General features: G+C 32.8%; 2 protein-coding genes across 2 annotated transcripts; one reads left to right on the forward strand and one right to left on the reverse strand.

Annotated features, from left to right (window-relative positions):
• Positions 1 to 8,850: 8,850 nt before the first annotated feature.
• On the reverse strand, positions 8,851 to 10,705 carry LOC108451963 (uncharacterized). The gene is made up of 4 exons (XM_017749681.2): positions 10,203 to 10,705; positions 10,026 to 10,105; positions 9,877 to 9,935; positions 8,851 to 9,295 (listed from the first exon to the last, which is right to left on the reverse strand). The coding sequence occupies exons 1-4, from the start codon at positions 10,527 to 10,529 to the stop codon at positions 8,991 to 8,993; spliced, it is 771 nt and encodes a 256-aa protein (XP_017605170.1). The 5' UTR covers positions 10,530 to 10,705; the 3' UTR covers positions 8,851 to 8,990.
• Positions 10,706 to 13,197: 2,492 nt separating this feature from the next.
• LOC108452365 (peroxidase 19) lies at positions 13,198 to 15,399 on the forward strand. The gene is made up of 3 exons (XM_017750142.2): positions 13,198 to 13,690; positions 13,854 to 14,054; positions 14,587 to 15,399. The coding sequence occupies exons 1-3, from the start codon at positions 13,418 to 13,420 to the stop codon at positions 15,163 to 15,165; spliced, it is 1,053 nt and encodes a 350-aa protein (XP_017605631.1). The 5' UTR covers positions 13,198 to 13,417; the 3' UTR covers positions 15,166 to 15,399.
• The last annotated feature ends 1,264 nt before the right edge of the window (positions 15,400 to 16,663 follow it).

The following is a 16,663-nucleotide window of genomic DNA, read 5'->3' on the forward strand; positions in this document are numbered from 1 at the left end:
TATTTACAAAGTAAAATAAGTGATTAATTAGAGTTTAATTAAGTGAATTTAGCTTAATTAAGGATAATTAGATAAAAGGATTAAATTAAATGAAGAGTGAAAGTTTAATTATAGAATAAAGAAAAGTAAAGAAACTAAAAAGGCAAATAAGCCAAAAAGGAATATAATATATACATTTGTAATACATGTATATATTCACTTATTATTTAAGTAAATAATTAATGTATTTATTATTATTTAATTGATATTATTTGATAAATAAATTAAATATAAGACAAGTGTATGGTAAAATAATTTATATGTGTACCAATAGTATACATACACTTGTAATACACATATATGAGGAAATAAAAAGAAAGAATTAGAATGAAAAGAAACAGAATGTGGAACGAAACAGGGGAAGGAAGAAAGAAAAAGAGAAAAGAAAGAAGAAAAGAGAAAATTGAAGGTTTGAAGCTTGGAAGTTTAATAGGTAAGTCAATTTAGTCCTTTTTATTTAATTTTGATGTTTTAGAAGTTTTGGAACAAGATTTTGATGAAATTAAGTTGATATTTTGAAAGTTATTAGATCTCTAGATAATGTTCATGTTGAGTAAAATGATGAATTAAGGGCTAAATTGATAGAAATTCAAGTTAGAAATGAAATAAGGATTGAATTGTAAAGTGATTCATAAGTTTTATGCTTTAAGGACTAAATTGAAAGAATTTTGAAATTATAGTTTTATGATGAAAAATAGATAATTATGTCTAAGTTTGGTTAAAAATTGAGTAGAAATAAAGTATGAATTAAGATAAAAAAAAGTAAGTGAATTTAGCTAGGATTAAATTGAAATTAAAAGTAGAAAATCAACATTTTGCACTAAGACTATTATAGACAGCAGCAGTAGTTTAAGTTTGAAAAATCACCAAAAATTTTAGAAATTGAATTAAAGGATGAATAAAATATGGAATTAAATCTTATTGAGTCTAGTTTCTTATAGAAGAAACGGTATAAGCAATTGAATTATAAATTATGAGATATAATGAATTTTGTGAGACAAGGTTAGAATGAATTCGGGTTCCCCTGTTCTGACTTTGGAAAATCACCAAAAATTGGATAAAAATAATTAGAGACTTAAAGTTATATTTTTAGAATCTATAATGAGTCTATTTTCAGGAGAAATCAACGGGAATATTATCCGAGTTTTGTAATGTGAGATAATTAATTTTTAGTGAAGAAGCGTTGAAACTGTCAGACATCAGAACAGGGATAAATTTAAAGAATAAACTGTACTTATTGGATAAATAAAAAATTCTTAAAATTTTATGGTAAAAATATATATGAGTCTAGTTTCAAGGAAAATTAGTGTATCTTAATTTTGAGTTTTATAGCTCCAGATATAAATAATTTAGTGACTATGACACAGATGGACAGCTTGAATATCCATAAAAGTAAATAATAAAAATTATAGATAATGTTACTTACAAGTGTATTATATACATTAAGGATGTGGAATGGAGAGGAGGAGGAGGAAAATATATATGAATATTCAGTTAGCATGGCTAAGTTGCATGTTTTAAGCTCATGGACTAAATTGAATATTATATTAATATTATATTATGTTAATAAAATAATAAAGTATAAAAGAATTAAAGAAATAAAGAAACAAAAGGAAATAGAAACAGAGTTGAAAACGGGAAGCAGGGGAGAAAAAGAGAAAGAAAAAGGGAAAGAAAAATAAAAGAGAAAACTAAGGATTTGAAGCTTGGAGTTAATTTGGTAAGTCAATTAAGTCCTTTTTAGTTAATTTTGATGTTTTAGGAGCTTTGAAACAAGATTTTGATGAAATTAAGTTGATAGTTCAAGAGTTCATATGTTTCCAAGTAGGGTTCATGTTGGAAAAATTATGGAATTAGGGATTTAATTGAATGAATTCTAAGTTAGAATTGATTAAGGGATTAAATTGTAAACTAGGCTATAAGTTTTATGTTGTAGGGACTAAATTGAAGAAATTTCGAAATTAGGGAAATATGCTGGAAATTTTATAGTTAAATATAAGTTTAGACAAAATTTGAATAGAAAAGAGAGTGAATTGGATTAAGAAAATAATTAAGTTTAGTTAGGATTAAATTGGGAATAAGGTAGGAGTTGTTTAGAAATTTAATTATTTATTATAATTAATGTTGTAAATAATAATGTAAATTACTATTATTTTCGTAGCCAACAAAGAACCGGAAGCATCAGCATATAAAGGAAAGGAGAAAGTCATCGAGGACTAAAACGGGAGAATTACGGTGTGTATTACTATAATTCAAATTTTAATTATTATTGATTGCTGAAATTTTAATTGTTATGTATGGTAAATAAGACTTGAGGTAAGTATGTGAAATCGATATGAATATTGAGTGAAAATGAAAGTGATATAAATTGAATCAAATTGAATTGAATAAGTGAATTATGGAATATGTGATTATTTGAAAAGTGTATTGATTGAAAATAAATAAATTGTGACAAATGTATGGTGTTGATGGTATACACTTGTGTGAAAATTAATTTGTATATGAATTAAGATAATAGATATTTGAATTGAATGAGTATTAAAAATTTTGTGTAAATAAAATTGAAATTAGAAAAAATAAAATAATACCCTATTAACTTGTCGGACTAGATTCGATACAAATGGCATGCCATTGGATTTGTGATGTGATGAAAAGATTGTAGTTCGGCCGAGAGGATGTTTCTGTTATTATATACTTCGGTTTATCCGAATAGGCATTTAATGCCTTATTGGTGTGTTTGGGAGGACATATTATATCGGTGTGTTATGGAGGATTTACAATATTCCGGTGTGTTTGGGTTGGACATTCGGTGTGTTTGGATGGAATCCAGTATCATCATAGTCCGAGCTTTGTTAATAGGGTAAATAATTGAAATGAAATTTTGAAAATGAGATTATTTGTTTTAGCACTATTGAAAAGTACGAGAAAGAATGTATGAACTAAATTATGAATTGAGTTAGTATGAGAAAAATAAATTATGAATTTAAGATTTATGAAGTAAAATAATTTTATATAAAAGTAGTTTAAATAATTATAAAATTTATGGTTGATGTTTGTAATTTATTAATGTTAAATAGTCTTGATTTATAGTAATACCACTGAGTATATCCATACTCAAATGACGGTTGTTTCCGTGCAGCAGTTAGTAGAAGTCAAGTGTCCCTACCAAGATCCGAACAATCCCGACTCCAACACAAACTTGGTGATGTATATTTTTCTTTTGGGTAAAGGTGGCATGTACATAGGTGTTATTTAGTCACTTGAATATGTATATTGTTTTGAGTGGTGAAGGATGAATTATAAGATTTAGATGGTTAAATGAAATGGTAAGGAAAGTACATGATATTTTGATACATGAACATTAAGTTGTTAAATGAATGAAGTTTATAATCAATTTTGAATGATGCTATGATAGTTATTAAGTTAAAATTATGTTCATGATATAAATATTAGTTATATGAATGTGAAATATTGGTGTTGGTTGTTTTGGTTTGAATTTGCGGGAGGTTTAGGTAAAATAAGCGTAATGTCACTAAATTTTTATAAAAAAAAATTGTAATACTCGAACAAGTCCCGTTCTACTTTTAATACGTGTTTGAACTTGAGAGTTCAAGATAGGGACTTAATTATTATATTATACTATGAAAGTTATATTAATTGTAAATTATTCGTAAGTTGTCTGATATGTCCGGTAATGTCTCATAACCTCGTTCCGGTAACGGTTTGGGGTTAGGGGGTGTTACATTCGAGGCAAAGCTTCTGTCAATGTCTTGGAACAGGCTTTCCATCAGCTGCCATGTGGTGTGTGCAACCACTATCTACAAGCCAATTGCATTTAACTTTACTTGTGCTTGCAAAGCATGAGGCAGTGAAGACATGCTCCTCTTGAGTTTGAAGATCCTCAGCAGCTTGGGCTAGGATCTGCTGCTGTGCTGGAGCCTTTCTTTTATTCTTGCACACTTTCTCAACATGGCCAAACTGTTTGCAGCTCCTACATTGGATGTCTGGCCTATACCAGTAATATTTCTCCAAATGTGTGGTCTTCTTGCAATGGATACATGGTGGAAACCTCCTCTTGCCTGCATCTCTCCTTGGTTTCTCCCTCTTGTCAAGTCAAGGCTTATTTCCTTTCTGACTTGAACTAGAGCTATCTTTGGCCTTTGCTTGGAAGGCTACTTCAGGATGCTCTTCCTGCCTATTAGCTCTTCTTTGTTCAAGAGCATACAGGGAGTTTATCAGCTTAGACAGTGAAATGGCTGACAAATCTATCGAGTCCTCAAGTGATGAAATCTTTGACTCGAACTTCTTTAGAAGGGTAGTGATGACCTTCTCAACAACTCTGCTTTCATTGAAGTCTTCTCTAAGGAGCCTTATGCTGTTGACAGTGGCCATAATTCTGTTTGAGTATTGCTTTATAGTCTCAGACTCTTTCATCTTCAGATTCTCAAAATCTCTCCTCAAGTTGATCAACTGTTGCTGCCTTGTCTTATCCGACCCCATGAACTCCTCCTTCAGCCTCTCCCATGCTTCCTTGGGTGTATTGCAGGCCATGATTTGAGTGAAGATTACATCAGACACTCAATTCTGCAAGCTTTGTGCTTCTTTGTACTCTTCTCAGCATGCTGCCTCATTTGAGCAATCGTGGGATTAGCCTTCAATAAAGGTGGTTTGAAATCATTCTCAACTACACTCCACAAATCTTGTGCTCCACAAATCTTGTGCTTGAAGGTATGTCTTCATCTTGACTACTCAAATATGGTAGTTCTCACCAGCAAACACTGGAGGTGGAGGTGGTGTGAAACTCATTTTGTTGAACCAAACTCAACAGCTTCAGATTCTTACTTCTCGTGCTTTTGTTTTCTCAAATGAAACAACCAACAACAGAGGCCCTCAAAGATGATAGGCTCTGATTACCATTTGTTGGAACAATGGCAGTAGAACAAAGCCAAAACAGAAGCAAAACAAAGAGATTGAAGCAAAAACAAAGAGAATGAGAGTTTGAACAAAGATGATGGCCGGACAACATTATAATTTTCATTGATAAAATTCAAAATATATGAGTTACAACTTACATGCCAATTTGACAGTTACCTAATAATGTAACTGCTTCCACTAATACAAGCCAAGACTATCTTTGAATTACAAGTAAAAGCAAGCTCACATTTCAGCTATTACATCAAGTACAAATCAAAAACTAATCCAACTAGCTTTAGTAACAAATTACAAGGAAACTAAACTAAGTTTCATAGGAACAAAATGGATCAAACTAGCTGCTGCACTCGGTTCTGCTCCATTGCTGGTTTGCATGGTGAGCTGCTGGTCACATGTTACATTGCGGGCCAATGCTCAACATTACTGCAGGTCTGCAAACCAGTTGTGGTATTCTGCTTTTGAGTTTTCTACTATCAGAAAACGAAGAGCAAAGTTAATAAGAAAAACTGAAAACAAAGTAAAATATGTTTTAAGAACAAACTCACGATGCCATCTTTTGCTTCATCAGATTTAGCTGCTGCCATAGCTTTGTTGTTCTCAGCCATTGCTAGAGTTAACTTCTTCATGGTGGCCCTAGTTAGGTCTTCAACACTACTCAATCATGACCAACATTCACTAGAAAGTTAGTAAGGACGATATAAAAGAAGCATTTAGAACAGTACTGACAACAATGCAACTGAGGATGAAAGGTCTGGGGACATTTCAAATTTTCCTTTCCATTGGAGCACTCTAGGGCATAGGCTTATATGTGAAGTTGGGGCACAGCCAACCTGGACCTCTACGTTGAAGTTAAACAATGGATTACAATCATAACTTAGGCAACGATTAAGCATTTGCTTGTTCCTCAACAAATTGTACAACTTTGTTCGGTAGATCTTTTTGTTTTTTCTTCAAAAATAGGAGTCATACAATAATATATCAAACAATTCTTTGATTCAACATAATATTGTTTTTAAGGACTTGTTCAAAACTGGGAACAAAATGGGAGTAGGGAAGAAACAGCTTATTGGCAATGCCTGTCTAATCTACTTCATCTAGTGAATAGTGTTAGCTAAATAGCTCACAACAGATTTCATTGATAGAAGTTCCTTTTGCTCAATTTCTGTTCACACCCACAGCAGGATATTTCAAGATAAAAAGAAAACAAAGAATGTCTTCAACAAGATCAATTTATTGGTCTGTACATACACAGATAAACAAATTAGGATTGGTATATAATCATAGAAAAGTTAAGGAAGAAGAAAAACATAGTTTTCTTTTTTTTTTTTAAATGTATAGCATAAGGGAGAAGGGAGGCCAATTTATCTTTCAGTGAAGTCCTTATAATGCTCTGAGAAGTCTTCCCCAAGCCTATCTGATGGTTGACCAGTCACAATCTAGTAACCTCATAGACTATTTGTGGCATTGGGAGCCTATGTGGCAATAAAATTCAAATAAAAACTTCAGAAAATAAATTTATGCAACAAGTGAACAAGATAGTGAAGGGGAAAAAACACCTTGTGAGAAAAATGATGAAAGACAAATAGCAAGCATTCAACTTAGGTAAAGTTTGTTTCTTCCCCCCGTCTTCCTCCTAGGCATGTACTTCTGAGAAAGGGAAGCAAAAAGAGTTATAAACAAACTGAGATGGTATAGATATAAACATCTATGAGATAAATATTATCAGAAAACTCCAACTAAACAAGATACGATAAGAATATGCATTCTGATACCTTTAAAAGCTGAACAATAAAGGGAGAATCTGACGTGAATCCTGTGGTGTGGTGTTGTGTAAGGCAAAATTTCTGCTAAAGCTTTGAGCAAATCTAGCTTTCATTCCTCCTGGAGCTGTAAGGCACAGACATTATGAAATATAGTCATTCCTGTACACAGTACTAGCTATAAGGTAGAACAAATAGAGGCTCATGCGAGAGTATTCAGAAAAGAGTTCCTCAAGAATTTCTTGCAAGGAGAATTTCTGATTTTCATGGAGCATACAGAAATACAAAAATGCCAAGAGACATCGTATTTAAGAAACATTTCTAGAGTTCCCAAGGCATTAGTATTTTCAATTTTTTCTTACTGAGTGGATGTTAGTATATATTAAGGCGTTCAGATATTTTATACATGCAGCTGATATAATGGACCATGAGCAGCTTCCCAGCAAACTCTATTGCCATTCAGAATTAGGTTGGAAGTTGGAACTATATAACATGCAACTTTTGCACTACCACTTCCATAGCTTCCAGAATCAATCAGCAAGAAGCTAAATAGAAAAAACAAACCTACTTGTGAAATCAGATCAATCCCAATTTCAGAAGATCTGATCAACTAAAAGCCAAAAGGTACCAAGGCAAATAAGGAATTCAACAACTTCAAATAGAAAAAAGACATATGCCCAGGCTCTGGAGCTCAAAGAAACTTTTAAGATTCATCCACATCCATGACAACGTTTCAAACCTTCATAACCACTAAGGACTAGAAAATTAGCCATGAGAACTTTTCATTCTGTATCAGAAAAACAGTGCTAACTGTAAAGAAGAACGAACTAGAAGTCTAGAATAAATGTAAATTAACTGAACTGATATCAAGGTTCATACAAAATGAGCCTCGGCTACACGTGTTGCAATACTTGACGCAAGAAATGTGGTATTTCACCTCATCAAAAACAGGTATAATGTGCTTGTTCAAGTAGTAGAGGAACTTGCTGCCAGTTGCACCCCGCAGTAAAATTATTTAACGGTAAGAGACAATTAACCTATCAATATGATCCGCATCTGAAACCTATACCAAAAACCATGTGAAAAGTTATAAGGTTCAAAATAATGGCAGTGTAATGCTACATAAAGGAGACAATCTTGAACAGTAAAACTATTTTTTAACTTTTATGGTCCACATCCTTTCACCTTTCACCACTATTCAGCAAACAAGCACTAACATCAAATCGAGCATCTAAATCAGCCTGCCCTTCAATTATTCCAATTAGTTCCTGCAAGCGTTCAGGAGGAGCTTTCCCCCCAAATATGCTCAAACTTTTTGTTAAAAGCGAATGCAACTTCTAGATAAAATAAGAGATATTACTTTGGAAAGATTCTAGAATATAAAATAAACAAATAGGACTAGATATTCTAGATGAACAATTTAACCATTCGATATTTGTAAAATCAATGGTAATGATGTTGACATGAGTAAACAATCCAAGGACCATTAAACTCTATAAATAGGGGTAGGAGTTTTCATTCTTGCTATGATGTAAGAGCGAGCCATAAGCAAGAGAGTGTAAGAGGTAGAGGTAGAGAAGAGTAGTGAGCTAAGAGTGTGTTATATTGTAATTGTATTGCATATTAATAAAAAAGTTTTCTTCTCTTGTAATTGTAAATCTCGGGTAAGCATTAGGTTTCTAAGTACTTAGTGCACTTGAAATGACTTTAATATATAATCAGTTCTACCACCTGAATGATTAATGGTCGACTTTGCCACCCAAGTATTATAGCGCATTAAAAAGTTAGAAAAAGGTTAACCGACTTTATAGAGTTAGTGTAACATCTTCTATAACTCTGTAATAGAATTAAATACAATTTATATTGCATCTTCCACAGCAAGTTTTGTAAGTTCGTAGTTTCATGCTTCACAGGTAGATAACTTTTACTCGATGATTGAAGAGAACTTAGCTCACAATACATAAATGAATACAATCTGATATATAAAGAGAATGGTTAACTCGTTGATATCATTTAAATGGGAGACAAAAAGTGTAAGATCTGTATCTCTCTAAGTAAAATGAAACACTTGGTCTCACACATAATCTCTCTTCAATATTACTCCCAAGAACACAACAAATAATCTAAACACCATCCTCTCTTCTGGAGAGATTTAAATAATTTATTGAAAATGGAACAAGTAGTGTTTAGAAAAATGATTGCTTCACACTTCTTCAAAATGAAGCATTGCAATTCAGAAAAAAATATCATTTTAATAAGTTACAGAATGGGCATGTCTAAAGCTTGTAAGACATCCTTAAACTCAAAATCACGTGGTTCTTTATTGAAACATTCAACCAGCTTGTATCTCACATCATTAAGATAAAAAGATTGAGTGGTTTCCAAGAGCCACTTTGCTTCCTCATCAGTAAGCTTGCTGGTGAAAACAATATCTCCTCGAATAAGTACCAAGTCCTTGCTTTCTGCAAATTCTGTGTAAAAGGATGCAGTGAAGTAAGGAGATGCTTGAGTTCCTCTTGCTTTATAATCTTCAAGACCAGTGAAAAGCATGTATGGCAATTGCACTGCAACAAAATTTTGAATAAACATTTAAGCAAACTAACAAATTTGTGGAAGAATGCAAATTTTGATTGTATACTTCAATGGCATATGCTATCTAAAAATCTAATTGAGGGCCTAATGCATAACATCATTAGTATTTAGTACTGTTCATTATAGCAAATAACCCTAATTGGATTCCTGGTTCTGATGCGTTCAACAGAAATTTGGGAATTAGCATGCGCAAGAATGGCCAATAGATAGAAACTCTTGCGGCAAGGCATTTCCAATGCTTTTTCCCAACTGCAAAAGCCATGATGTTATGCCAGATAGTATCAAATCAAAAGTATGGTTGAGAATGATGAGCTCGTTAACAATTATGGCTCTAAACTAGCTTGTTTCTTAATACACATTTATTGCTACAACAGGCATGACTCAATAAACCATAACATGATTATGAGCATTGTAGTATAGAAAGCATTTTGCCAAAGTTAAATCATCGGTTATATAGATCACAAGCAAGAGAAGTCAGCCACCGCAAAATAAATCAATTGTCACATTAAACCAATATGAAAAAAGTTCAAAGACTACAGATCAAATAACAAACCTTGAGCAAACATTGTTGTATAACCACTTCCTCTCCACAAAGGAATGACAAAATACCGGCTGCTAAGACAGATAAAGTGAGACTAGCAAGAATTATGAAACCCAACAACGTGTATGTAACAACATAAACAATGGAATCAAATGGATTACCAATCTGAGCCTCTTTGTTCCAATAAACGGTAAAGTTTTGCCTTCATGGTCAACCCAATATGACCTCTTCCCAAGTGATACTGAACATAAATAATTTGCTTAATCAATTTGTTCTTTCATATTAACAACATGAAAATGAAAAGGGAAAGAAAAGTTCAGTAATTGGGTATATTTTACATCATCCCAAATAGAAGCAAGGTCCTCAGGTGAACGGTTTTTTGCTCGGTTCAAATCCATGATGGAATCCAATGGCTTGGGTTCTAAAGGCTTGAACCCAGATGCAAATCTCGAAGTCCTGAAAAAACCGAGTGAACCCCATTTCAATAGATCTCCTGGGATTGCTTCTGTTTCGGGGTTTTTGACACGTTGCTGCGAAGAGAACGCAGAGAAGCAGCGAATTGAAAGCCAAGAAGAAGAAGAAGATGGTGTTTCTTTCAGGATGATAGTTCTTAGTGACGAGGAAACTTTCGCGGTTACGGTGATTCTTGATGCTAACCGTTGCATTGTTTCGAGTTTTCAGGTGCGGAGTCTACTCAGCTCAAACTCGATTCGCTGGGTGATTTTATCAAACAGTCTATGTGCAATGCTAAGCAGTACAGTTCCAGGCTAAAACAGAGAAATGCGTGCTGAGAGTAAAACGCAGCGTTGGAGTTTGACCCAAAAACACGAGCTTGGCCTAAATTCTATGGGAATTATTTGTGGCCCACTGGAAAATATTATGAATTGGGCTTTGCTCGAAACTGATTTTCTTTTCTATAAGAATACCACAACGTATTCAACAATCAAATCATTTTAATAAACTCCTTTACACACCACAAGTTCAATTCACTTTGAAATTGAAATATATTTATATTTTGGAAGAAAAAGAAATACTCAACTATTTATGCATTTCGTAATATTGATGTGCATGAAGCTATAAATTATTTTTGTATTTTTTTTAATGTAAAATCATAATGCATTAAAAATTGCAACACAAACAAAAAGCATAAGAAGAGGGACAAAAATTAATCCAAACCAAAAGATTTATCATATACACACTCTCTTAAGTCTCTCAATCTCATCATGCAAAAGAGAAGCACTATCAAAAGATATAATAGAGTGAATATTAATATTAATGCAACAACTTTTCATTCAACGTGGTTTGCATATAATAATAGCACTCTAATTGAGCTGTTTTATTGGTATGTTGACAAGTCTAACAAAAGGGTAAAAATTGAAAAGATGATACGTGCTATTACGAGGAAAAAAAATTCACAATAAAGAGGCTTGAGCATAATATATCAAGGTCTCAAAATTTTAAATTTATCATTTCAACTAAAATTTAGTTAATTTTTTTTATAAATATAATTTTAAATAAAAATTTCAAATACATCATAATTATGCCATAATCTAGATATTATTAAGCCTTTAAGTGTGTTAGCGTCATAAATTAATCATTTAAAATATTAACTATTATTAAATTTTTAAAAATATTTTTATGTGATATTACAGAAACAATTTAAATTTAAAATAAATCTAAAAAGAAAAGACTGTGAGAGTGAAGTTAAGAAACTTAAATTTTTAGAATCTCAACTTTATTGATTTAATAAAAATTAGTTGTTTTTTCTTCGAAAAACCTTTTACCCACAATATATCATTTTCACTCCTATTGCAGAAATGACGTAATCTAATTATATAAAGCAGAGAGACATAACGGTTAGAACATGTCTAAAAAGTATATGAATGGGCCGAATTACAGCGGCGATATAAACTATAAACTGGTTGTTTAGGCTACAAAATTTTGCATCTTTGCATGGAGGCTGCCAACAAGAAGGAAACAATGGTTCAATCAACTCAGACAAACCGAATCCAGTTAAAGGCTCAACTAATAAGAAAAAAAAAAAGGCCAAACGACAATGTACTTTGTTTAGCAAATCCTTGGTCTGGGTGACAGTTCTGAAATTTCCTATTAATTAAAGGAATTAAAAATGATTAAATTTGCCACTGCCAACTTGTATCTTCGATAATCGAGAACACAGTTTTTTTCTTAGACTTTAGCTGCTTTGTTTTTTGACTGGAAAAAGTCCGTGCAATCTCAGTTACCCATGCCTTTTCAGTTTTTTGTTTTTGACTTTTAACAGAGTCATCAGATGTCATTATCTGGAAGTTAGAAGTGGATCAGATTAACAGGGCATAAGACATCGAAAGAAAAAGCAACAGAAATTTGCAGTAAAAAATCGATTTTATACTGCTTATTTACACATTACTTCCCCCACATGACAGCCACAATCACAAACCTGATTTATATTTGCAGACAGATTATTTCGGCTTCTGTAGTTTCACCCAACTCCCCCCAAACAAAAATGTATTTACCAAAAACCTGATTGGGAATTGGGACCGAACTTCAGATGCGGTAAAATGTTAGTAGGAAAAAACGTCCACCTAACCCGTGTCTTAGTATTAGCATGATAAATATATATCCATATTTGAATTTCATCTTAAGTTAAAAAGTCCAAACAATTGCCTAATTTCCATAAACATGTACTAGTACAATAACAAAAAGTTAAGAAAAAGGGAATTTGAGCGTGAGATAGTGCTAGCAGCTTTTAATATGCTCACAAGGAAAAGGTTCCCTTCCACTTAAGACTTGACTGAAAAGGGCAAGTAAAATAGCAATTGACGCATACCCTAGAGAGAGAGGAGTAAAAGCTAATGGCCCTGAATCTGATTAATCTGTTTGACACAAGAGTTATTTATGATATGGTGGGTTTCCCTCGTTTCGTTTGCACATGCATTGCATTTAAGAACTCATGTTTGGTTGGCTAGTGGGGTTGAGTAGTACCCTCCACTCATTAGCTTCACTGCTTTTTATCCACCCTTACTGTTTTTCTCTTCACCCTTAATATTGCCTGTTTGCCTCCTTACCCTTGCTTAATTAATTAATTACCAATAGTCCGTTGGCATTTAAATCAAACCACTTGTCTATAAAAAAACAAGATAATTACCTGAATTTGTTGTTCGTTTTAAATCTAAGATTCTTTTTGTGTGTGTGTGTGTGTTTTCATATAAAAGAGGTTAACATGTATGTTAGAATTTTAATCATTACACAAATCCGTGAGGAATCGTCTTAGCTATTATTGTTTTATAACATGGCTATGATTAGCCAAATCTTTACCTTAAATTTCTAGTCATATACTTATACCAGAACAGTGTCAAAGGGAAATGTCTTATTATTTCGTTTCCTATCATTCATGTAGGGATTGGGTTTCACGGGAGTTGATTATCTTCTTTTATAGTTGAGGCAATTTGTATTGTCCCACTACAGAATTTTTAACCTGGTCTTAGCTCTTTTATATTCTCCACTACTATTCCTTTCTTTGTCCTAAGCTGCCGACCAAACACACTTCACAATCATGCCTGTCCTTTCTCCAACTTCTTCTTCTTCTTCTTCCTTGGTTTTCACTTGTTTCTTCATCATTCTCTTTGTAACCATAAACTCCTCCAATCCTGTAACCATTACCACCAAGGCCAAACGCCCCCCACGCCAGCTTTCTGTCAATTACTATGCAAAATCTTGCCCTCAAGTTGAGCAACTCGTCGGCTCCATCACCTCCCAACAATTCAAAGAAACCCCTGTCTCTGCACCTGCCACCATTCGCCTCTTCTTCCATGACTGCTTTGTAGAAGTAATGCAAATTATATTCAATTACTTATCAGTTCTTACTTCTGCATGCATGCAAGCACATGTTAGCATTAATGCGCCTACAATGCTCCATTGATTTCCAACCATATAAAATTTTAGCTGATGATTGATTCAAAATTTTGGCTTGGATTACTGTTATATTGTAGGGTTGCGATGCGTCTATCCTTATAGCAACACAGCCTGGAAGTAAAATATTAGCAGAGAAAGATGCAGCGGATAACAGGGACCTGAGAACAGAGGGGTTTGATACAATAACGAGAGCCAAGGCTTTGGTGGAGAGCAAATGCCCCGGCATTGTTTCTTGCGCTGATATTCTTGCAATTGCAGCCAGAGATTTTATCCATTTGGTAAGTGCAACCGTTTTCACTTTTTATTGCTCTCGATTTGCTTCTCATCTCATGCATTAGATATTATCTCTGTTTACAATCATATTGCTGGGGGAAAAAAACAAAGAAATTAATTTGATATCGTTACATGCATATCTTCCAATTCGGATGATGTTTCCAGAGTCGAAGATTGGAGAAAAATATATATTAATATTACTTATTTTCTGCATTACAGCTATACTTATCAGTTGAAACTCTCTAATAAGACACGAAAGATATTCATATTTCCATGTGCCTATTTTGTCTACAGCGAAACTTGTTGATTAACAGCCAAGATTCTGCTGCTAAGCTTGTCCTACTACCTGATCTTGACTTTCGACCTTATGTTGAGTCTCCAACATGTTTGATTTTATTATATCACTATCAATGTTAAGACAGCCGAGTCCTTTGGTTTTAATTAATTCATCTTAAGATATGTTGGTTTTCAACTAACGAGGAAGTTTAGTAAATATTTAATGGACACTGGTTTTACTGTGATTTAATGTGTTTCCAGGCTGGGGGACCTTATTACGTAGTGAAGAAAGGAAGGTGGGATGGGAAAATATCAATGGCATCCAGGGTCCCCAACAATCTCCCACATGCAAATTCAACCGTCGACCAACTGATCAAACTCTTTAGCTCAAAAGGGTTAACCATCCAGGACCTGGTTGTGCTCTCAGGTGCGCACACCATCGGCTTTGCCCACTGCAAGAACTTCGTGGACCGACTCTACAATTATAAAGGCACTAAGCAGGCTGACCCTGCCATTGATCCAAGGCTACTAAAGGCCTTGAAGATGTCATGCCCACAGGTTGGTGGTAATGATGACATTGTGGCTCCATTCGATGTCACCACCCCATTCGTATTCGACCATGCTTATTATGCAAATTTACAGAGCAAACTGGGCTTGTTAGCTTCAGACGAAGGTCTATTTTTGGACCCGAGGACCAAGCCTCTGGTCCAATCTTTTGGGCTAGACAAGGCAAAGTTCTTCCTGGCCTTTTCAGCAGCTATGGAAAAAATGGGCTCAATTGGCGTCAAAAGGGGAAGAAGACATGGAGAGAAAAGGAAGGTTTGTAGCATACACATGTGAAGCTTTTTTTTTTCCTTCCCATTCATATACCTCCCCATCCCCTTTTTTTAGTTCTAAGCTTTCTTTTATTTATTGATTGGGATTTTGTAGACTTTTGTGAATGTCTAGAAAATTTAGTCCCCAAACAACATGGAACTTGGTAGATAGGAGACCTTTATATCGATCACTTTTCAGTGGTTCTGTTTTTCTTTTTGAATTATCTTGACCGCAAAGTGAGAGAAGGAAAATTCGTAAGCTTACCGTCAACCTATAATTACCTCGCACTTTATTTTAAGTTATTATTTCCTTTCTATAAACCTCCAAGAAAGGATATGTTTGGGCATGCAAAAGATAAAAAGAAGCAAAGAAGCATCTTCAAATTTAGAGTCAAAGCCTCAAGTAGTCTCTTTAAGCGAGACTTCAGAAAGGGCTCCACACAAAAACAGTGGTGAATTCAATAATTTTTTTTAGGAAGGTTGGAAATTTAATTATATTTTTATAGATTAAAATATAAATTTATTACGTATTAATTTATAAAAAGAATTAAATAGAAATTATTTCATTTTAGGAAGTTAAATGCAATTTTATTATATATTAATTTATAATTTTTTATTTATAAAAGGATTGAATTAAAATTTTATTATTTTAGGGCTAAAGTACAATTTTATTATATATATTAATTTATAATTTCTCTATTTATAAGAGGATTAAATTGAAAATTTTTCTTTTTGAGTCTCCTCTACACAAAAATAAGCAGAAAACTCTTTTACTAGCTAAGTAAACTATACTAACATTCAGTCATCTCATAATTAGCAGTCATCTCATAATTAGTAAGTTTCTTTTATGATCATCAACTAAAAAAGTTATAATTTATTTGGTAACACTTTCGAGATTTTTTTTTCATTATTAAGTGAGTAACGGAATCATAACGTTATACTTTTTAATTGATCTATAAAACAAATTTAGTCATAAGCTTTTATACTTATTGTCTATTTGGTCATGATTCTATATAAAAATTATAATAAATATATAAAACTTAAAATATATGTAAATACATAAAATATTAACAAATAATAAATATTATGTAAAGATTGTTATGTTACTTTCATATATTATTTATGAGGAAGGTTTCATTTACATTGGTGCAAAACTAAAGTTGTTTTACACCATTTAGTATTTTTTTGTAGAATTAATATTTTAACAATCTAATCATAATATGTCATATTTCATTCATATAGGTCATGCATGTTAAATTTAACATGAACTAAAAATTTCTAACTATTTGTTTTATGCAAAAAGAATTCAACCATACAATAAATATTAATATATACAGTATTTTAGATCAAAGTGATAGAGATATCAAATCGATTCTAAAGTTTACATGCATGACAAGTACAATTATATCAATAAATTAAATAGTTGAATTGCTAAAACATTAATCCTACAAAAGATATGAAAGGGTGTAAAATAATTTTATTTTATATCAATGTAAGTAGATCTCTCTATTGTTTATTATTTT

The sequence above is a fragment of the Gossypium arboreum genome, chromosome 5 (assembly GCF_025698485.1).
Source record: "Gossypium arboreum isolate Shixiya-1 chromosome 5, ASM2569848v2, whole genome shotgun sequence".
Classification (NCBI taxonomy): Eukaryota; Viridiplantae; Streptophyta; class Magnoliopsida; order Malvales; family Malvaceae; genus Gossypium; species Gossypium arboreum.